The 23040-nt window shown below is 40.1% G+C and overlaps 1 protein-coding gene across 2 annotated transcripts in view; it reads right to left on the bottom strand.

Annotated features, from left to right (window-relative positions):
- Nucleotides 1–6414: 6414 nt before the first annotated feature.
- ARHGAP15 (Rho GTPase activating protein 15) overlaps nt 6415–23040 on the bottom strand; it is a 301475-nt gene continuing 284849 nt past the window's right edge. For both annotated transcript variants that reach the window (XM_088521808.1, XM_088521809.1), the window contains exon 14: nt 6415–6780. In XM_088521808.1, the coding sequence (XP_088377934.1) occupies nt 6597–6780 (184 nt within the window). In that variant the 3' untranslated portion in view covers nt 6415–6596. The remainder of the gene's footprint in view (nt 6781–23040) is intronic.

Below are 23040 nucleotides of genomic sequence, written 5' to 3'. Positions count from 1 at the left end.
CCCAAATGTTGCAGGATTCAGAAAGATTTTGGTCTTTGTGAAGCAAAATCTATTTAAACTCCAGAGCAATTAAGCCATTCTGTGAATATATAGGAATTTTTGTGTCTTGCAAAGGATGTTTCTGTGTGGTTTCGCAGTCTGCTATCACACTACTGCCTGAGTGGAATATGCGGTTGCTCTTCTGGCTTGCCCTACATCCCCTTACGCCATAGATTGCAAAGTTCACTTCCCTTTGCTGCTTATTTCAAAGCAATATTTTCCTGGCAAGTGACTGCTGATTATCTTAGTGAAGGCTTTGCTTCTGAGATGAGAAGCAAAGCCTTCTTATCTGCTCTTATTTAACAAGGTCGCTGATTTTCATAGGAGGGCCAGAAGGACCCTATTTTTGCAGGTAGGCTATCTGTAAAAAGCAAAGCAGAAGTGTGGTTCAGCGATAGCACTGGTCATATGTATTTGCAGGTAAGGAAAGTAGAATTTTACTTTAGACTCCTTCTATCTCATGTGTTAGGATCACTCCCATTTTATCCTAGTTTACTTAGGGCCATTCTGGGATTTAATTTGGGAGTCTGGCGGGGATTTCTCTGCTGGGAACAGTGCTTCTATAGAGTTATCAGTTATCTGAGATGTACACTATGTATGGGGGGGGGAAATCGCAAAAACTTAAACAAAAGAAAATAAACATAAAAATATGTGAAAAGGAGAGTGAGAAATGGTGGTGAGAAGTCATAGGGACACGCAAGGGAGAAGGAACGAAGCATATAGAAAATGCACCACGTCTCAGTCTGACTACTAGTTTTCCAGAGAGGGTGCTGAGCTGCCCAATCAGAAAGTATTTTGATTTAAAAGCCCATTCCTTTTTTTTCCCTCTTGTTTTGGGAAATGAGAAAAATATATAAAAACAAGTTATTAATAAAACATCCATTATGCTCATGGGACAGAGGTCTTTCCGCATTGTTTAGATGGCATGTTTATTGTTGACGTCTCTCTTTTCTCTGAGTATGCACAGAACCCTGAAATCCTTTTACATTTTTAATAAGATTATTCCTTTTTTTTCAATCTAGTGCAAGAAAACCACATCTGCAATATGCATAATACTCTAAAAACTGCAGCATCAGAGGGAAAACACTGCCAGTGTTTTCAGCTATCTACACTTCAAAGAGACATGACTTGAAAAAGAATAGTACTAGAGTTCTCGAGAAGGTGCTTGTATTTTGTGTCTCAGGGCAAGTTTGCTTAAGGTAGCTGCCTTATCTTTCAGCTTTCACACTCTAGGTAAAGCACGTCCTAAGCACAAAGAGAAACGTGGGTTTATTTCCAGCAGACAATACCTAGGAAATCTGAAATAACTGGTATTTATTGCATTGCTTTGTCAGAACCAGAAGTGTCCTATTGAGCGGGGTGATCATCGGCTCTGTATTTCTGTAGAGCTGAAGGGTCTGGGTCTGCGCTTTGTCCGTGAAATTGTGTTGGACTTGGGGCTAGATGGAGATGGGAATATGAAAAGAAGTGTCTGTGAAGCAATATCCATGTGTTTTGTCTTCCGTCTGCAGCAATGTAAGCATTGAGTGGAGCACAGCAGTACAGAGAGGGCTACTGCAAGGGGCAGGGTCTCAGCCAGCGTGGTGGTTGGTACCAGGTCCATGTCCCTGCTCTGACATAGACTGCATCTGTCATCTCTAGTCATCAAATGGCAAAAGTAGTCCTTCGTATTGGTGTTTTTTTGGCAAATCAGCATGTAAAAGACTATAAAAAGCTGTGAAAATAAGGTGAGATTGGCCAGGTAGCTATCATATACCTTACTTCTCATCTCCAAAACAATCTTTTCTTCCCAGGCTGAGTGCTTACTTTATACCATAGTAACCCTCTAACAACCTAGAACTTGCTGGCCATGGTCGTAGGGCAAAAAGAGTTGGTACTGGGGGTTAAAGCACTGGGGATGCAGCTAATGTTGTGGGGCAAGATGCCCGTGAAGAGGAATTCAGCATTGAAATGTTGTATATATGGACCTGACAGAGCATTTATGTCCCCAAATTCTCTTGTGAATGGGGCCCACGGGATGCATTAGTGGCATTTCAGCTCTTCCGTGTGGAGCAGCAATCAGATGCAAGCAAGCTGCTTGATTCTTTTAAGAGCAGAAAAGCAATCGATCATGAAAATATTAAGGCTCCTTTCACCTTGAACACCTAGAATTTTGTTTCAAAGGGCAAGACAGATACGCAGAGCACCTAGTGAAAGGCAGAGTAAGTTATAAGAGGTGTGGCAGACTTTCCTTGTGAGGAAAGCTTAAATTGATTAAGAGACAAATAAAAGGTGATATGTTGGCGGTATATAGGATAGTGAATTGCCCGAAGAGGTCAGTCAGATGATCCTATTTAGCTTTTCCCATAAATCAAGAACAAGTGGAGTGCTATACAATAATGCTAAAAGCTAATGAATTTACAAGTGATACAAGTGAAATATTTTCTTACATGGTGCATAATTAACCTGGGAAATTCATCAGATACTATTAAGACAAAGAGTCTACTGGTATTAAAAATGAATAAGTGACAGAAACTGCATAAACATAGCAAGGTATACAGGATATTTAGCCATTTACTTAAAACCATTTGCTGCCCGAGGCTGCAAAGAAACATCCCCGGTGGGAAAGTTAGACATAATGGTTGGATTTCTTGTGTCTTTTTTTTTTCCCTGCAGCGGGTAGGCTGGAGGCTGAGTCACGGATTAGTTGAATCACTCTCAGTACCGTCATCGCAATATCCAAAGCACACCTACATCTACCAACAACTCAATGGGACAGCGTTCAAGAAGCTTCTGAACTTCTCCAAAAGCTTCTTAGAGCCAATATGGGTAAATCCAGCAGGGAGATAACCACTCCTTTACATGTCTCAGGTACATGGCTATGAAACTTGTGTGTAGGGATCAGCAGAGCAGCCATGTTTTGAAGCAGGAGAAGGAGAATCGAGCGCAATTCATGAGTTGGCTGTTTATGAACTGAAATGTGCTCTAAGGTGGCCCTCAAACGGTGGTGCTTGCTGGGAAATTAATCGGCGTTCTGAATGTGTTGGGATTTATGGCCTCTCTTAAACATATTAGAGCCACCAGCTTCTCCAGCAGGCCTAGCTCGTTGTCCTGGGTTTTGTAGTGCACCCGTTGCATTTTGGGGATCGGTGGGCAGGGTGCTTTGGTGAGGTGGTGAGCAGACCGGTTGGTCTTGGCTGGTGAAGCCTTCTTCATAGACGCTTTTTCCTTATGTGTTGCCTTACTTTCTTTGGGAAGCTTTACTCTCTTATCCAAGGCAAATGGTAGGGAATGTCCCTGTGTCCTGCAAAACAAGCATGGTCTTGGGCCCCATTTATGTATCCTGCAAAAATCAGGATTTCTGATGGAGAACTGTGCCTGTGGTTGCACTCGGCTCCCTTACACTCCACGTTGCCTTTGTGAATCCGCACAGAAATGCGTGGGAAGCTGCTGGGTGGTGGCAATACGTGCTCCCTCCGACTGGCTTTCAGCCTCTAGAGAATTAGCCATGTAAAATCTATACACAGTCTGATTACACTGCCAAAAGGGGCCCCAACTTCTTGCTTTCCAGCTCTCTTCCAAACTCCATCCATGGTCTGTATTCTACATACTAACCAATGAGCTTAACTTCTTGAATGCCTTAGGCTCTGTTGCAACATTCAAAAAAGAGATGTATTTTACCTGCAGTATGGCTGGTTTAGCAGAGATTTAAAGAAATATTAAAATGTTACCTTAAAAAAAAAAGAATAAAAAAGGAAAATAGACACATGCACATATGAAAATAGTGTTTTTTTTTTTTTTTTTTTTTTTTTTTTCAGGGCAGCACAAAATCAGAGCTGTTAGCAAGTCCTCTTCTAGTTACAGGTCTACAGTACTGGTCTGTCTTCTGCTGAACAATTCTGTTTTGCTATTGAATTTCTTGAGTAGAAGCTTACAAGTTTTCTAGAAAAAAAGATTAAGTTTTATCAATTGACATTTTTTTAAAGAGAAATCCTTCAATTGGAAGTGTCTTTTTATTTTTTATTTATTTTTTATTTCATTACAGACCTCCTTCAGATACTGCATTTCACCATAACAACCCCACGACTGGGAGAGCTGATTTTTTATGCCAGCTTTTCTATTCAGAAAATGCTGTGTATAGGGAAAACAGGCAGAAAACTTGGCTGATATCTGGACAAATACCTCTGTTGCACCTTCAGTCTTCATTTCTTTGAGCCAGTTGTCATTACTAGTGATGCCTCCTTGCTTGATTTAGTTATGGTCTTTCTAAGACCAGTTCTTGAAACCAACTGTATTTTGCAAGACTAAGCTTTACTCAACAAAAAATTTAGCAGAGTTTGAGCACAACTTTTGCCAAGTTGGAGTGAATCTTCTTCTAAGTAACAACACCAATGCAGGGGTGAATATGACAATTAACATGATAAGTGAGCAACATTAGCGAGGCATGGGTCTTTAACAGAGCTTCTAACGGCGTGTCAACACATTTGGGCAAAATTCATATACACACCTTTCAAAGCTGAAGAAAACCTTGTGTGTCCAAAATTTTGCCTATTGCTATTATTATTTTTATACCAACCAAACCAGTTGATCTAATAAAAGATATGGCTTCATTTCATATGCCTCGTCTTGCTTATAAACACACAAAAGAGGAATCGCTATGCACCATAAGAAAGCTTAAAAGAAGATAAATTAATTAAGAATACTTTCTTCTGAGTGCAGCAAGATCCAAGTAACAAGTGAACTTTTCATTTCCAATAATAGCAGAAATTATTTCAATAGCATGATTGTGAGCACCCGTGGGGCCATAATGTGAATGGTCTTTATTAAGAAATAGACTGAACTTCTGACTATCTTTCTTCCAGTCACTTCCACAGACTATAAACAGCGCCTGGTTTGTTGCTATTAAAAGAGTCTAAAGACTGGGATGCTGAAAAACATTGCTGTTTAAGTACTGATGGTTTTACATTAACATGCAAAATATTTTCTTGAAAGTAAAGTGAATTTTGGTTCTTGAGAATGCCACAGTTTTGTTCAGAAATGGGTAAGTTCAATGCCTGTGGCACAGTCGGAAGCAGGATGCTTTTGGTTTTGTGCTTTGGATATTAATTGCAACTTACTGCCCCTCCTTTTTGCTTGATTTTTGGCTATGGTTGAGGTCAGAAGGCATCTTGGGACCCCTGGGCTCAGACTCATTTCAGGTTCACTGTTATGTATTTGTCCTCCTCCACAAGTACGTGGAGGAAAGAGCTTTCCCGCACAACACGGCATCTGGGGAAATGATGCTAAGCAAAAACTGGAGCAATTCGTGATCTGTGGAGGTGATACTGAAGACATATCTCTGGTGCACAGCAGACCTATGCATTAATCCTATGTTTTGGGGTCTTTAATTGCTTTAAATATTTGCTTCTAGATCTGTGTTTCACACATCTTATTTACATGGTTTATTTTTCATTTTATGAACAAATCGATAACCAGACAGACTCTTTACCACACTGGATTAGTTTTATTTATTCTCTTTGAACTTGATTAAAAAGCTGTCAAACATAAGTCTACATTTTATCAGCAGAATACTTTTACAAAACAGGGTAGGAGATGTGTATAGCTGGAAACATACATTTCAAAATGAAACAATATTTGATATATTCTAGACAGTTACCCTTTTGTTTATCCATGACAACTGAAACTAACCATCAAATGCATAAATTGATTCAAGTCTAGCCAAGTAATCCTAAGGGCATATGAAAAGGCTTTTTTTTTAAAGTTCTTTCTAGATGAATTTAATGTAGTTCACCAATAAAGCATCCTCAGGAGCACAATACAAATGCTACAGAACACGAGATAGCTTGGGAAAGCAGGCAGATGTACAGTGTGACGAGGAATCAAAATGGATGTTACATTAAAATGAGCAGGTCTTGCAATGTCTTCATCTCATGCACTGCATTCAAGTAAAAATGCCAAAGTTCGAATTTTGTTTGTGATTTTGAGGCATTATTCTGCAAATAGTTAGACTTTTCTAAAAAAAATTCCTTTAGATGGATTAAATGTAATTTTTTTTTGAACTCTTAGGATGGGGGAATTCATTGGTTTTGGTTATTCATTGTGTATTTAACTTTCAATTCATATCAAAGAACAGGTAACTCTTACTCAGACTAACTACAAATGATGTAGTTTTAATTCTCTCTGTTTTAATTTACAGCTTTTATTATATATTTTAATCCCCTTTCCATAAATCCCCTCAGTTACTATTTGTCTTTCTGTGCCATTGCATATGTTGGTAAACAGCATTTCCTATGGTCTTTGGCCATATGCTGTATGCTCAGCTTGAAAAAAACTGACACTTGGAGTGTTAGCATAATGAAACTCTCAAAGGGTTAATGCAGAATACATATAGGCAAATGTTGACAATATTTTTTATTCCAATGTTTGAAAATTAAACACAAAATCATCATTAAGTTTTCACAAAATGAGGCATCTGTCACTTGAAAGAAAAAGAAATATTTCAGAAATATGTTTACAGAAATGTAAAAATATTAGACATCAAGACAGATGTGAACGTTTTCAATAACAGGCCCTGTCTGTCAGTCTTCCTCAGAGCCGAAGATCTTGCTGTACTCGCTCAACATAAGTTCAACTATCTGATTTTGGTACAGCATGTGGACTGCCATGTTCCCTGTCTCCTTTTCAGGTCTAAGGAGTGTTGGTCCAAACACAATTCCTAAGCTTTGTGTTGACATAAGATTCACGGATTCCTTGGCTGCTATCCTGTTGACGAAAAGAAAGAATTGGTTAAAAAAAAAGAAAAAAAGAGAGGGATGTCAAAGGAGTTGCTGTTGCATTTGAAGTGCACAAGAGATATGTTCTGCTGTTTTCTCTAACAGTGATGTTTAGTTGGTTAAGCTACAAAAAAGAAAGAAAAGTAGAAGGGATGACTTCTGTGAACACGATGGACAACGGATGGAAATTCGGCCACCGACAGCAAGACGTGAACCAGAGCGAGCTCCACAGTTGGACTTAGGGGTTTCTCATATCGGATGGCTGCTGGCTACTTATTTCCTTCTAGGGTGCATGCTAAGTATTACTTGTACATGGAAGTATTTTTTGAGCTTATACAGTTAGATCCTGAAAATGATGTTTGCCTTTCATGTTGAGAGAATCGAGCAATTCTGGTGCCACCAGCTTTGCTGGTTCTGTGAGAAGCCTTCCTGCCTCTCCCAGCATGGTCTCCCCTACTGAAAGAGTCCAAAAAACAAGAGAGCCCTTTAACATAAGCTCATATGAAGCACATTCCTTCTGCTAATTTAAATCAAATATAGTTAGTGTACTCTGAAATGAGTTGTAAAATTTATATAAGTGAAGAATTTTGCATGCTTTATCCTGACACAAATTTTCTCAAAAGACCCTTAGACCATACATCTTAAATGGAAAATAACGGTAAGGATTAAAACCTTTGATACCTTCACTTTCCATGAAATTATGAGAGGGCCACTATTATTGTTAAAGGTTGAGCTTGTGTCTCTATTAAGAATTAATATTCTAGTGGAGCAGTCATTAATAACTGAGAAGTCTGATCTGAGAAAAATGTAGGTTTAATGGATGTAGTTTAGGTAGGCAGCTTTGCCTAAATCTCTGTAGTGGCAAGTATAAACTAGAGGGAAATCCATTTCCTTCTGCCCTCCAGAATACATAAAATACCCTAGGCTGGAAAAACTAATAAATAGAGGTATATATTTTATAAATAAGTTACATGGCGCTACCAAGGCATGCAAACCAAATGTACCTTTAATATGTAAATGTTTTGATTTATGGATGTTTTCTTAACCTCTTAGTTTTAGACTTGAATATTGTAAGGTAAGTTCTGTATATGCTTTTTTGCCCCCTTTCTCCCTGTTTAGCAATCTCACAAGCCCATAAAAAACCCAGACGCAATTTAAAGACCCCTATAGCTGTCTCTGTTTTCCTATACCTGTTGCTTAAGTCTCAGCAAGCTGCCCTGCAAGAGACAGAAACTTCATGAGGGATCTTGGGTTCAATCTCTTGAAAATGAGGTGGTTTCCCTCCTTCTGCTGGGGGGTCACACAGCACAGAGTGGCCTATGGTGGACTCCTGCCAATTTTGCCGTTTGCCACGTTCCTTCAACAAAAATGCTGTTTTTTCTATGCGTATAAATAGGAGGCTTTGCTGCAGTTCTGCCTCATGCTCCTACCCGCGGTGTCCATTGCACAGCACACTCTCCATATGGCACTGATCAGATTGGCTTAATTATTAGTTTCTTAAAATATAGCGTCTTTATTACAAATTAAAAAATAATTATCTTTCCTCCGTGGTAATATTAACATACCGTGGCTTATCTTAGGAGTTCAGAAAGTCAATAAAAGTTAGTGGTTTTGCTGCCAAATAACTGCGTGAGCGTCTGATGGGCATCGCGCATCTTTAGCAGTTAAAAGAGTTTTGTCACGAGGGTGCAAAATGCCACTTTTGCAGGAGCCTCCAAGGGCTCTACATTTAATGCTCACGCAGTAATTCATTATTGCAGTGATAAAATCTCATTTGAATCCTTGAGAATTTTTTTAATTCAGGCATCTGTATTTTCTTTGATGACCAGAAACTCTGAGCCAAGTCAACAGGATTACTTTTTAGGAAGGTCTGAGTAATTAAATAACCATAATAAAATACATAACAAAATACTGAAGGGAAAGGAGGAAGGAATTCTTATTTGAAAGGAAATTTTAAGTATCACTTAATCCAGTCTGAAGAAAATAATTATAACTTTGGGAATGTGTACCTTTTTAAATGGAAAATATTTACCAGTGAAATTCTTTATTTTTTTTCATCTGTCCACAAAATAAAAAGGTCAAAAACAACTATATATAATTTAAGTTATTACTGTAACTGCTAAAGGAAATTCGTTTGTTCAAAGAGAAAATCCCTACTAAACGGTGAAGCATTCTTTTTTGGCAAGAGGAAAAAAAGTGATATACAGTTTATAGCATAAAAAGCAAAAGGAAATGCCGGAGCTACTTTTTGTCAAGCTCAAATAAAAGGAGCAATGATCCATCAATTTAAGACTATTTTAGAAACGATCTATAATCCAGTGCTGCAGATGTTGGAATGGGGTCAAGAAATTGTTGAGCCTTATGCCGTGCAAGTGTTTTTCTTCCCACAAAAGTGAGCTGAATTGCTAACTAAAGAATTGTTCAAGTTCCTTAAGATTACAAGTTAGGAAATAGGCAGAAAAGCGAGATCTCATTATTAATGGTAATGAAATGAACGATGTCGTAAAACAGCAAAAGTGCCTGTTAGGAGGGCTCTAGTGTCAATGGCAGATATTTAAGCAAAAATACTTTGAATTTAGGCTTTGGCCGTTACCAAGGCAACTGTAAGCTGGAAAGCAAGTAGCTGAGCACAGGGCAACCACACAGCAAAGAGGGTCGCTGTATGGTGAGTTTGGCTCCCCGCTTCCATTTACACCCCCTTTTGCAATCTCCCTAAATAAAATTATGATTAATTGTGGCATTTGGAAGCCATGCTGGTCTACTGCTGCAGTCACAGGATGCATTAGGAAATGTCCTTCATCTGTTTCTGCTCCATGTGAGCTACCAAGGAGAAGAAAGTGTGTTTGTGGTGACGCTTATCATCACTGTTTTAAAATTCCTGCCACATGGAAAATGGGTGATAAGCCAGTGTATTTAAGGAGGAAAAGTCCTTTTGAAAGGTAACTGGTTAAACAAAATGTTGTGCATAAAGTCGTAGTTGTGCAAGATCCTGGTGAGGTGAGAATGCACAACATTTTGTTTAACCAGGGTGTGGAAAATCAGACCCAAAAAGAGGCCAAGAAGCTCTAAAGATGCACGGGAATAAAGAAAACTCCCAAGAAAGGAGAATAAAGAGCCTCATATATTAGTGACGCATCCTCTAGACTTAACAACTAACCCTACAGAATAAGGAAGAGTCTTCTCCCCCTGCATCTCGTTCCACGACTGTCCATTTCAGTGTGTTTGTGCCCTTCCTGGGAAGTGGTAGCAATGGCTGGACACAGAGCTGCTCATCCAGACGGATGCTTGGGCTGCAGCGGTATCTAAGCTCCTATGACCTAGCTTAATGGGTCAACATCTGCACCTTCCATGGATTGGCTCTGCCAATAATTATCCTCAAATTAGCTAATATCTGTTTCCTATACATAGTCAGACACATGCAAATGTGGTGTTTTAGTTTAAAAGCAGGGTTTGGCTATCTTGGCTGCTGCCTTTAGTCTCCCTATATGAAGAACCATCAACAGACCCATTCACTGCACAGATACAGGATGGGTTTTAGGTGTTTGGTTTTCTGACTTTTGATACTGCTTCCAACCAATTTGAACACGCTAGCATTTGACTGTGGGGATGAAAAATGCTCAGCTCAAAATCCCACACTCCTTTCCAAAAGCTGGTTTACAGAAGTTAAAAAAAAAAAAGCAAAAATAATAATAAAAAGTATTAGATACTTTCCTTTAGTGACAAGACATTTGGGGGGAAATCATCCAAGCTTGAAATAAAATCTTTATTGAAAGCAATTCTACATCCATGCCAGTGAGCTCCATCGTGCGATCAGAGCAGATGTCCCAGGGGAAAACCCTGCGCCGCCGCCAGGGTTGATTACTTGGACCTCCTGTCAGTTCCTAACTCATTGACAATGGCTGAGACATTCGGCACAACTTTGTTTCCTTTATTTGGAAGTAAAGTTAATATACTTACCTTAACTGTGCCAAATGTACTGGAAAATAACCTGATAATAAAACGTACCATCCTACGAAGTGATAATGTCTGCGTGTATAAGCACATTTTGGCAGGGCTCTTGCAGGCTAGTTTTTCAGTGCTAGGAAGGGAGCCCAAGTGCAAAACGATGCACAGATAAACTATCAGGTTTCTTCTGAATGTATTTCCTTTTCATTTGAGGCCCGTTATATCCTTTTCTGAGATACTGCAGCTTGCGGTAACATCATTTCTGATGCAAACTCACACTGCTCACTCCAGTTCAGCTGAAGTAGGGTTTTTTTTTTTTTTTTTTTTTAAGGCCTGAATGGCTTTTGGTAGTAAAAGCATAACTTGCACTACAAAGTTTGGCTTTGCAAACACCTGCCACAAGGAGAGGCAGCACAAGGCCAGGGCACTGTTTAACTCCCTCCTCAGAGCATCACCAAACCCATCATCAGTGGTACCCGAGCCTGATACCGTAAGGTCCATGTCAACTAACCATTCAATCCACTGCACTGCAAGACAGATACATTTAAAATTTAGTAATGAATTCAGATTCTTGATATGCTATGAATGCAAGCTAAGCCTCATTATTATTTATGTACTCGATTTATGGGCAACGAAGCCACCGGCTGATGAAGCCAAGCAACTGCAGACATTATCAGTCGAGTTCCCATCCTGCTGGTGAAACCCAAATAGTGAATTCTGTGCATGAGGTTTTGTGCATACGTCGTAGCTGAAATCGGTGGTTTGTGCTTACGGTGGCACTCCAAAATACTACGACATAGGCCCTTTTTGAAAAGTGCAGTGCGGTTTGTTCTGCAATGAATACATGCAATTCAGAGCACACAGAAAATATCCAAAAATGATTAATACTGTTTTAAGCTACTTTCTTTTGCCGAGGTAAAATACTAAGGCGCTTTACATCCCGGTTTAAATTCCAAGTGTTGAATTCAAAACAATAGCTATCCGAGACTGGTAACAGAGAAATCAGGTCATGGTGTAAGATATGTTAAGAGAGGGGTCAGAGATAGTTCAGACATACTTAAGAGCTTGCTTTAGCTGAAAATAGCCTCCATGGCTCCTGGCCTGCAGAAACTCCATAGGCTTCCTGTGCTCTGCAGCTGTGGATTCTTATTACAATTCTTTGGGAAAAAAAAAATCCCTTTTCTTCAGTTGCTCTGGGACACAAGAAAGAGCATTTGATGCTGTCTTCTCCTACAGATGAGCCTTTAAAGCAGACCGTTGGACACTATATATAGTAACTGGACAGCTGACAAGGACACAATGGAGAATGGGCTTCCTCAGGGAATCCCCTTGCATATCTTGCAGCAAAAGTTCTTCCCTGGACGAACTGCCTTGGAGTCTAGCCTGAAATGGAAATAGCTCAGCTAGTCTGAAGATCAGTTCATAGTTGGCTGAGAAGGCTGCGGAAAGCTGCAGAAAGACATTTATTCTGGCATGCCCTGGTTTAACGGGGCAGCAGTTCAGAATAAAATCTTTTCACCAATATATGAACTTTGCCATCTCTGGGACTTCCTTTCCAAGGAACTTATATTGCAAGCACCACACAGAGTAACTGTCTTGCAGAGATTGTCTTCATTTTGCAGGTGACTGAGGCCAAGATTTAAAAACATAGATGTGTCTAAAGGGACTGAGGCAGAAAATCGGGTTCAAGAATGTGCTTTTGAAGTGTCCTGCTTATTCTCCTGCACAACTAGAGCTGGACTACAGCCTCCATCCCTGACTGCTACCATCTCTGATGCCCGTCTTGTGCCCAAGAGGGTCTGAAAGCTGTGCATCCTTCCGCTTGTGTAACCCCTTTGGGTGACCTCAAGTCATGGAAAGCCCAGGTTAAGGCCACTACAGTTGTGTCTTAATCGATAGTTGTATCTTGCCAAGTACAAAGACAGCTCTGGGAACAGAACACGGGTCTGGTATTGCCTTTCTAACAGATGCACTGAGTACAAATGAGACATTCATGCTAGGAAGTCCCACAGCTCATCCCAGCCGGACATTGCACAGCATCTGTAGAAGGTCCAAGATTCCTTCTATCCTACCTAGCCTAGTGTTTGAGTAGGAGGGACAGGGCAGTCCTCTCGTCAGAGTCAGAGATGGGAGGACATAAAATCTGGATGTCCTACTCCTCGGAGGAGCCTTGCAATCAGCAGGCCAGTGCTTCTTTGAGCTTTGGCCACAGCAGAGGTATGGTCGCAAAGCCTCCCCAGGTCCATGTGAGCGATACATCCTGACACGGTGAGCACACAAGAAGTCCCTGGTAACTGCATGTGGCCACCAAATACGAACCGCAAACTGTTGCAGTGGACAACATAATATAAATGGCAGATATTTTTAAAAGCAAATGGCCAGCTTACCCTCTGAAATTCTACCATCCCCTGGGTTTAGGGCTGCGCTGTAGGCTGAAGCTCCTTCCCAGCTGACCCACATTTCCCTTGGGCAGGACTGCTGCCCGCTGGGCAAGATGTGACCCATTTGCTTCCTCCAGGCGGGTGAATGAATGACCCATTTGTCTCTGGCTCGGGTGACCTGCAAAGTCCAGGCCTCTTGTTTCCCACTTAGTGATGACCAGCACATCACGTTCTAAATTTGTCCTGGGTCCCTTTTTTTTTTTTTTTTTTTGCAACTGAGCACAAACTGGCTCTGATTAATGTTCATGAGACCGGAGGGAGGAGGAGATACGGGTAATCCATGTTATCACTGTGGACATTTCTCCCCGAGCCTGAAGTTTGTCTCTTTGGGGACCGGCATTTCTCAGGAGTCAGCTGAAGGCCATGAACTTCCAGCAGGAGCATCACAGGCTTCTGGCTACGGCTCCGAGCACAAGGCACTCATTTTTTGCCTTCGCTCGCTGCCTCGTAGCAGTACATATATCTATCTCAAACAACAGCAAATCCCTCTCAGAAGCCACACTGCCACGGCAAACACAGTTCTTTCCTTAGGGAGAGGATGGGAGAGAGCAAAACCACCCGTGACAGATGTTAGACAGATGCTAATGTGCTTCTGAGGGGTGGTTGGAGAGCACAGTGATAAAGGCAGTGTGATACTATATAAAATAATATATGTTCAGACTGAGATATAATGCACAGGCCCCTTTACTGTATTTTTGGCTGGTGGTGTAAGAACTTCTGTGATTTTTTTTTTCTAAATTCTATTTCTGATTTTTTTTTCTGCAGAACAGCCATCTTTCTTATTGTAAAGCTCACCCTGTCAGAGGTCCTGCATCTAGATGCTTTTTTGGCCTGTGTGTCTCAGAAGGCAATAGATAGTTTTACATGAATAAAGATTTAACTTTTTAAATTGCTTTAATTTCTTTTTAATCCAGAATGCCTTAAGCTACATTTCCTTGTAACATTAAAAATAAAAAGCAGTTAGTAAAAATCTCTCCTAAATCAAGAATCATAAATATAGAACCTTTATCATCAGCACACCACATCCAAAAATGTCTTTGTAAAATAAATCAAATTATATGAGTTAATTGATTCCAGGCAACATCAGCAACTGCAGGTGGAAACTGAATAACAGGATGTTTATTAATGAAGGACTATTAATCAAAATTGACAATATCAATTCCTGTTTCTTTTATTTGAATTCTACCTGCAATGCTCACAGACATATTTGCTGAATTTTTAAGTAAGAATTTAAAAGTAAAGAAAATATTAACACTCGGGATTTTAGCTTTAGATGCAGGGCTATTTGTTTAAACAGTGAAAGGATATCCTAAATCCAATTTGACAGGCAATGCCAAAGATGCCAGTGGTAATTAATTAGCACTTAATTTAGACCACAGAACAACAGGATATGGAATTGGTGCTCAGTGCCATTTCCCCTTAGGCTTCATCTCATGAGGGTCAGGAGTATGGCTGTTGCATTGAAGGTCAGTAAATAAATTGGGGGAACACATTGACACTGGACTTTTCATGATAGATATCCTTCACCCTTATTACCGCCTCCGGCTACGGCTGATGAGAAAAGGGCTGCGATTGTTCCGTGGCGAGCGCTCCGTGCGAGCAAGGTAAGGGCTGAGCTCACACGCTCAACGGACCCGTGTGGCGCCCGGCCTCGAGGCTGCCTACGGAAACACAACTTTATAACCGGGTTTGGGATCAGCTTTAAACTGTAGCTTGGGAAGCCCGAGGAACTGCGGCAGGCGAGAAAATTCACTTAAAGGCAGCCCTTAAGTTTGCTAGATTTGCGAGCTTAGCTGTAGATGAAGCATAACTGAAATCTATGGAAGGTTTTTAGAGTGAAGTTAGAAATTAGGTCAGCGAGGGGGGAAAAAATGTATTTCCTCCTTATTCTGCTTTGTCTTAATAGTATTTGGTACCACTCTGTAAAGCTAAAGGCTCTTAATAAAGGTAGATTAAAATTATTAACTGCATTGTCCTGATGGGGACACTGACGGTTTGACACGCTTAGTGATGGTCAGACAAAAACTACATGGCTAAAACTAAAGCCATAAATTCTCATGATAACTCAGTCCTTTTTCTAATTCTGTGAAAGAGGCCACTCTTCCCAAAGAAACCGAAAAGAGAGGGCATATGGAAAGCATACAGGAAAGCCTATGCCACCTGGTTCAGAGACACAGAAATTGAATGCTTTGGTTCAGATTTACTGGTGAGAGAAAAAGAAGGATGACGAGACTCAGGAAAACAATATAATCTTCCTCCCAGCAAGCTTGCTGCCTCTGCCAACTGGGATTCTGGTGTTTCTTCTCGTAACCTCTCCCCTTCCAAAAGCAGGGCTTTCCGGGAGGGAGATGGCTGAGATGGGACATACAGCCCGGCTCAAGGTCTCTGGTTCCCTAGCAAGGAGGGTGTCAGCACCGGCACCAGCACGTTGTGGTTTTCTAAAATTGTTTCTTGCAAACAACACCCCACGATGCTCAAAGTGGTCCAGATGTCCTTGGCCAGCGCAATGGACACCGTGAACTTCAGCAGTCAGAGCCATGCAATTCTTCCACAAGGACCTAACTCTTTTTGCAAATCTAGATGTACTTTGCTCATCTAGTTTTAAACCAGCTTCTTTTCTCACAAAAGGGCTGTCTACATTGTTATATCAAGCAGATATTGAATTAGACAGCAGTCCATGCTCAGAAAACGTATTTTGGACACTCGCCTCCCTCAGGTTAACATTTATTTTAACTTTGCTTTCACTCCATCACACCTTTTGCAGCATCTCTCTTGACAGTGAGTGAAATTCTGATTAATGTCCAAGTCACCAGCAAAATTCCCATTGACTGAGAGCCAGAATGGAGTCAGAATTTCACCTCGTATAAGCTTAATTTTCTCAGTTTGGATGAATTCTACCTTTACTAAGTGGAATTACTACTTTTTGACTAAGTTCAATATTTAAACTCTTGCAACCTTCAATTATAGCTCTTTTGTTCTACTGTAATCCATCTGACAGCAAATAAACTCAGTCCTGGATATGACTGGTTTACCCTCTGCCATAATGACCAAAAATGGCAATTGTTTAGAATTATCCTATTGGGATGATGAACTTCAGAGAGCCTGTTTGGAAATGTATCTGTTCCAGTGAATCTAGAACCTCTCATTAAAAACTTGGTCATATTTTGCTAACAATACCTTGTTTTTGTGCATTACCATGAATAGATTATTCTGTTCTGTGAGAAAAATGGTGGTTTCTGGTACTGAAATCAGTGAACGTGGCAAAGAGTTCCACAGAAATGAAATAACAAACTCTCACCAATGTTTACCTTTTCTGTGGAGTCCAAAATATGCAATTACTTCATAATTTGTTTCATTTAAAATCCTTTTGTGTCCTGAAAAACCTCTGAATATTGACCTATTGATGTTCCCCCATGCAAAATCTACATTCTTTCACCTCTGTTATCACCATCTTGCTGATTAAAATTAAAATCTTTATGCATTGGCCTGCCCAAAAGAGATGATTTTGTATGGGACCTGACCTCAGCCTGGATTCCTACTCTTTCAGGTTTACTTCTGAGCTCTCCACAAGCTACTAGTGCAATATATATGCATTGCATTTGTATCAGATTTGAAAGATGCTTTAACATGCCTCCCAGCATCACAATCGCTTCAGCACTGATATTGAACATGAGTAGGATGAATGTATCTCTTAAATGCACTAGTGAGTATGTGCCATGAGTCTTTGATTTCTTTAAACTTATTTACATTTTACTTGCCCTTGAGCAATGAATTTACTATGTCAGCATTGTCTTTTCTACTTACACTTTGTGTGTCTTGTCCACTCACCTTAGCTTGATGTTTATTTTTTATGCACGTGCATAGTCCATTGCACTAAATGCACGAACTGCCTGGAGTGGATGATTTTCCATACATTGTCTCTTTCTAAGATGCACCCTTTGTAGTATTGCGAGTCCCATAGTATTTGCTAGCTTCAAAATGGCTCTGGATTTTCTCATTAGTTCCTTTTTAAGTCAAATGCCCATTCACACGTGTGATGGTTTCAGATGACTGTCAGCTAACTGCCTTAGACACTTTGCTACTCTTTAGTTCTCTATGCAGGCAGGCCGACCTCACTCAGGAGTTATATATATATATATATACACATATATATATATATTTATTTCTCACAATTTAAATAAAATGACTCAATGCACCCAGTAGAACTGCAGAAAAGCAGTCCTCATACCCGGTAAACTCAGGCCAAAAAGGTCTCTCCCCACATTGCCTTGCTTGTTGTGTTATGTGCAGGCATTACGTTCTTTGAGATGAAGCTGAAATACCCTGGATATGTCTTTTTACTGCCCTGAGGTCTAGATGACCCTGACTATACATTGCCTGGCCCTAAGATGAGACAAATTTCAGAATATCATTTTGTAGATGTTGAATGTATCTTCTCCTACAGCAGGAAATGAGAATGGCTGCAAAAGGATCTACAAGGTGAGAGAGTGTGTCCTTAGGAAGCAAATGGTGTCGTTTCTGGATGCAAAGTTATACAAACATAGTTTGATATAAGGAGTTGTATGATAACATGCTATCATGTAACCCAGAAAGATTACGCAGTTCCTTGCCACAGCGGTCAAATGAGATTTAAAACAGACAGTCATATTCGACAGGACAGTTGTTCTAGGAGGTGGTCTTAAGTTGTCTACTACTCCTGCCATGACCCTACTGGAAACCCCCTCTGGACTTGAAAATTCAATAAAGACAACTGATGTTCATCGGAATTTTGACCTACTGGAAAGTGCTATAGGGCTGTGCACTGGAGTCTCTAAGACTGCTGCAAGTGTTTGGTGAACGACTGGACTTGTCAGTGTTGATGGCAATGACCTGGAGAGCTGGAACAGTTTCAAGACAGATGAAGTGATACCCCCAGGGCCTTTGGTGACGCTGAGTCTAGTGCTGACACAGGGAACACATTTGGTGTAAAAGGTTTGCACTTTGTCCACTAAGGTGTTAGGAGAGTTATAAGAGAGGGATTGTTGAGATTGATCAAAATGAAAGAACATGGTCTTTTATGACTTTCCTTTTCTTGGCTCATCTCCATGGCAAAGGGTAACGATACTCAGGATGGATGCTGACAGGCCAGGATTGCTGTATTTGGAAATCTCTGCAATACAGCCAAAACGACAGGAAGTCTTGGTATAGCTTAGCGGTAGCGGGGGAATTGAATGACATTTCACCGTTTTCGAGGAGCAAATCAATCATTTTGTGGGGAATCTACATCATTTTGGGATATGAGATCAGGCTATTAGGCTTTTTAAAAAGGGTATTTTGGCCTTCTCTTTTAATCTTGAGGGAACATGTATCTGCAACATCCCTTTCACCAAGACAATAGATACTTGACATATTAGCTGATAGACTATGATCCTTGTAAACCAGAACACAATTTTTAGATAGCCTGTTGAAGTTAACCAGCAGCCTAAATAACTATTTTTTTTTTTAGCTGGTAGTGCTTGGATAAGAAACCTAAAAGCCATGCTCAGTTCTGTTTTGATGAAGATTATTTTGGGCAATCAAAAAGGTGATAATTACTTTGAAATGTGTACTTATAGGAGCCCATCCTACACGAATATTTCAGAGGTTTTAAAAAAACCCAACTTAATCTTGATTACTAGAGAATATATAGAGAATATGGCTTCTGTGTGCTGCTCCTGATAGATGAAAGAGCAAACGCATGTCGATGCAGAGCAGGGATGGTAGCAATGCCGTCTGGTGGCCAGGTTGAAGCTATTTAAAGGGGAAAACTAGTTGCATCTTGCGGCCCAGGAGAGGAGGCAGATATCACCCTCTTGGCTAGCGTTAGCCGTTCCACAGATTTATGCTTTGCAGCGCGCCATAATGCGTAATGTATGAAAAGATAAATATTTTCCATCCAGCAACATCTTGCTGTATTTTCATCTAACTCTATAATTTTAATTATAAAGTGAACATAACCTGTATCAAATTATGATTTTGTTAACATATTGAATGAGGACAAGAAAAAATAAATACCAGATTTTTATAGTGTACAGGCACATGAAGGTATAGTAAGAAAATCTGGTTTCCTTGACCACATTGTCATAATATGCATTTATAACTGCTTATTGAATCCAGGCTGTGTAGACAACAGAAAGAACCCTGGCTCCATACCACCACAATGCATGCCCACAACAAAGGGGAGGAAAGAACAGGCTCTTTCATTGTGCCTCGCTAAGTATTACCAACAGAAGGGCTAAAAACATTACCTCCGTCTGAAGTGTATCTATATATCCATGCATAAGTTATTAACTGGGCTCCCTGAGCACAGTTGCTGAAAATATTAATATATTCAAATTATATTCTGGCTACTGCAAAAACAGTAGATCAGACAAATGTATTAAAATCTCCTCAGACAAAAGAAGTCATGTTATTTATAAAGTTCCTCCCCTCTCTACTCTTACTGGAACACAAGCCTTCATTGTATATAATATACAAGAACACAAGAGGATCCTTAGATGTCAAAATGTGGCTTAAAGTTTGAATGTAATCATAAAACAGTGACTGAAACGCTTGCCATAAACAAATTGTCACTGGTATTATGTAACTTTGACTATTCACAAAGCATAAAAGAGGGGAAGAATAAAAGGTGGCTGCCAAACACCATGGGCCAAATCCTAAGGTTGTGCCAAGCTGCGCGAGCATCTTGGGAATTGCAAACGCAGCGTGGAATTCGGATTTGTGCTCCCCGGCGCTTAAATTAGAGCAAGATAGAGGCTATTTCTTGAGTTTGCCAGTGTATGCAGCAAGGCAGCAAAATAGCAACCAGTGGTTTCTGGAGCCTCCTTTGCTCACCCTCCCCAGTGAGAGAAATTATTAATAATATTGCAGATATTACTAATATTATGTGGGACAGCCTCATCAAGTCAGCGCTCATGGCTTCAACCAGAAGACCCTGTCTGTGAACAAAAACTAATCACTCATAGGTATCTCCCTTTAGTCTAGAATTCAGGAGTAATGTATACGTGGTAACATACACCCACTACAACTCTAAATTGATGCTAATGGTTGCGTTCAGGCCCCTTTTCAGGGGCAACAAGCAACCGAGGTGGTTGCCCACCTATTTTATTTTCTTCTTCCCTCTCCTCATATTAAAAGTAAAATCGCATTTTCTTCACAGCCTGAACTGATTGTTTGACCAGAGATACTGGTTTAACTCATTATGAATTATTAGTGGAAAAGTGGCTCTCAGAGTATGTTACATCTGAAATATTTTTCGTCACTTGAACATGTGCCGTCCAGAACTGGCCCCATTCTACCAGGCACTGGGAACAAACACTTCACATTCACAGATGCTCCTAATTTGGTGTGGTTTGGAGTGTAATTTAGATCAAACGTATCCATGTAAATGAGTCAGGGTTTCTTAATTAGGTGCCTCTCAAGAAAAGACTTGGACCACATCAGTAGGTGTGGGTGTGGTGCCCACAGCACTGGAGTCTTTCTTATAGATGAAGCTTAGTTTTGCTCAGGCATGTTGTAGGATTTTTTTTTCCCTTTTTTCCTTTTTCCCCCCTTTCTATTTTTTTTCCTAAAAGCACAATAATAAATCTGCAGATGGCATAGACATAAAGACGCTACTTCAGAGGAGCTGTCTAAAACACTGTCTCTTTGGCAAATGCCTTAAAGTAGGTCATTCTGCTGTGATTTAGGTTTATATTTCACTGCCAGCTTTTTGTTCCCATTACAAGTAGGGTGCATTCCAGTCCACAGATTTGCTCTTCATTTAGTTCTTTTTTTTTTTTTTTTTTTTTTACAGATTGGGTTTTATTTACAAGAATTTGTAGCTCTCCATAAGAAAATGGCCAATACCCTGTCAGAAGTACTAATCATGCACTTGACCACAAAAAGAGATGTATGAAGGTGATAACCTGGAAATGTTGGAATGTAAAATGCCATTCTCTGAAAGCAAAAAATAATAATAATAATAAAAAATGATTCTCTTAGCACAGTGATTGAAATGATTGTTGTGTCTTTTGCAATGTGTAAAAAATGATTTGATGTAATGTCATTTCAGAACTTTCCCAAAGCAGGGTCATCCATTGCCCTGGTTGACCATATATATATATGTGTATATATACACACATACATATTTAATATTTGTAACTGAAAATCAAGTATTTTATAGCTTATAAAAAAAAACTAAAAATCAAATAATCAGGGTCTGTTTTCCCATCAAAGTGCCAGGGGATTTACATGTCAAACTCCCACTAGCCTTAATGAATTACCTGCATAAATTCCCTTTCAATCGATAGTAGAATAGATCCTATTGTGTTATATTAATTATTTTGCACAGAACACTGACATTTTGGCATTAAAGCTTTTTTTTTTTTTAAGTTTCAATGAATATCTTAAGAAACTTCAATCCCTTTAGTCATTTTACAGCATTGTTCTGAGAAAAAAAAAATCCCGTATCTTTAGTCAGAAAAACGAATTTACCTCTTAACAATCTAGTTCTGAACATTATGCATCAAGGTTCGCTATCCCAAAATGGTTAAAAAAAGGCAAAAAGTTAAAAAAAAAAAAGCAAAACTTTTGTAATGAGTTGAGCATTCTTAATTTTCACCACCACAAAGAAAAAAAAAAAAAAAAAGAAGAGTTGAAAAGAGCACTCACCCGCAGCAAAACTAAGAGGTTGCAAAATCACATAAATTAACCCTGCCAGTAATATTTTCCTAAAACTCGTGCGGGTGCAGAGCAGAGGCCGGGCGCTGACATGGTCCCCGTTAGCAGCCCTGTCCGCGGCGCGAGACGCGCTGCCCCTTGCCCGCCCAGCCCCACAGGGGCACCCGCTTTCTCCATCCTCACGACTCGGATAATAAAACTTACTGATCTGAAAAGCCAGTTAGGAGATTTAATTAATGGCTGAAACGCTTTTTGGGATGGTTTGATATTGAGTAATATGGAAGGAACAACAGCAAAGTTTGGAAATAGTGACGCATCTCCCCGGGTTTGTGTCCTGCCTCAGCACTGTAGTCCCCGGCAGCCACATAGACATATCATAAATATTTATATTAAAACTAAATTAATTGTATTTATGGTTCTGTTATCTGCTGCTGCACCAGTGCAGCGCATTTTGGAGCTCAGTAGTGCTGAATTTGCCCAATTCTTATGAAAATCAGAGTTGTATTTTTAAATATGGCATGCAAATAGAAAGTGTATCTAAATACAGGTGGAAATCCAGTTTTAATTCTTCGTCTTTTGTTGCCTTTGAACCTGATGAGCTGCAAGTTATCCAAGGTGAGCCTTGAAGACTATTCCACCAGAAGGATGGGGTAGGACGGCAAAACCAACACGTGCACGGACCAAAGTGAGCACGGGGTAAACACATCGAGGTGTTTAGGCACTCTAGGACACTCCGGTTTGATTTCTTCCTTTAATCCAATAACTATTAACAATCCCAACTTGTGCACAGATTTTGGTGCTCTGAGAGGAGGAGAACTGAGTAGACCAAAGTGTCCTTCAGTGGACAGAAATAGGTTTAATTCCTTCTTTCCTGCCCCAAAACAAGCCAGAAGCAGCTCTGCTCAATGGGACAAGTGTTGGCATCGGGTCAGCTTCTCTGTAAAAGCTTTTATATAGTCCAAATAGCGTAAAGCATGCGTATAAGAGCATGTCTTGATATTTATTGCCCTGCTCTTCATGTAAATTTGTACGTGTTCATTATACAGAGAGGATGGATGCATCCAGCAGCCGCTCCCAAAGTTTGCAGCAATAGGGTTAAAATCCTCTCCCTGTCACTGCCTTGTTTCTTAGGAGTGAGAACAGCTCAGAAGGGTCTAGGAAAGGCCTTGATTTGGGAAATCATT

Source organism: Tinamus guttatus, unplaced genomic scaffold, assembly GCF_059628265.1.
Source record: "Tinamus guttatus ecotype Peru unplaced genomic scaffold, ASM5962826v1 Tinamus_guttatus_pri_ptg000133l, whole genome shotgun sequence".
Classification (NCBI taxonomy): domain Eukaryota; kingdom Metazoa; phylum Chordata; class Aves; order Tinamiformes; family Tinamidae; genus Tinamus; species Tinamus guttatus.
This window is presented reverse-complemented; position numbering and strand designations above follow the sequence as displayed.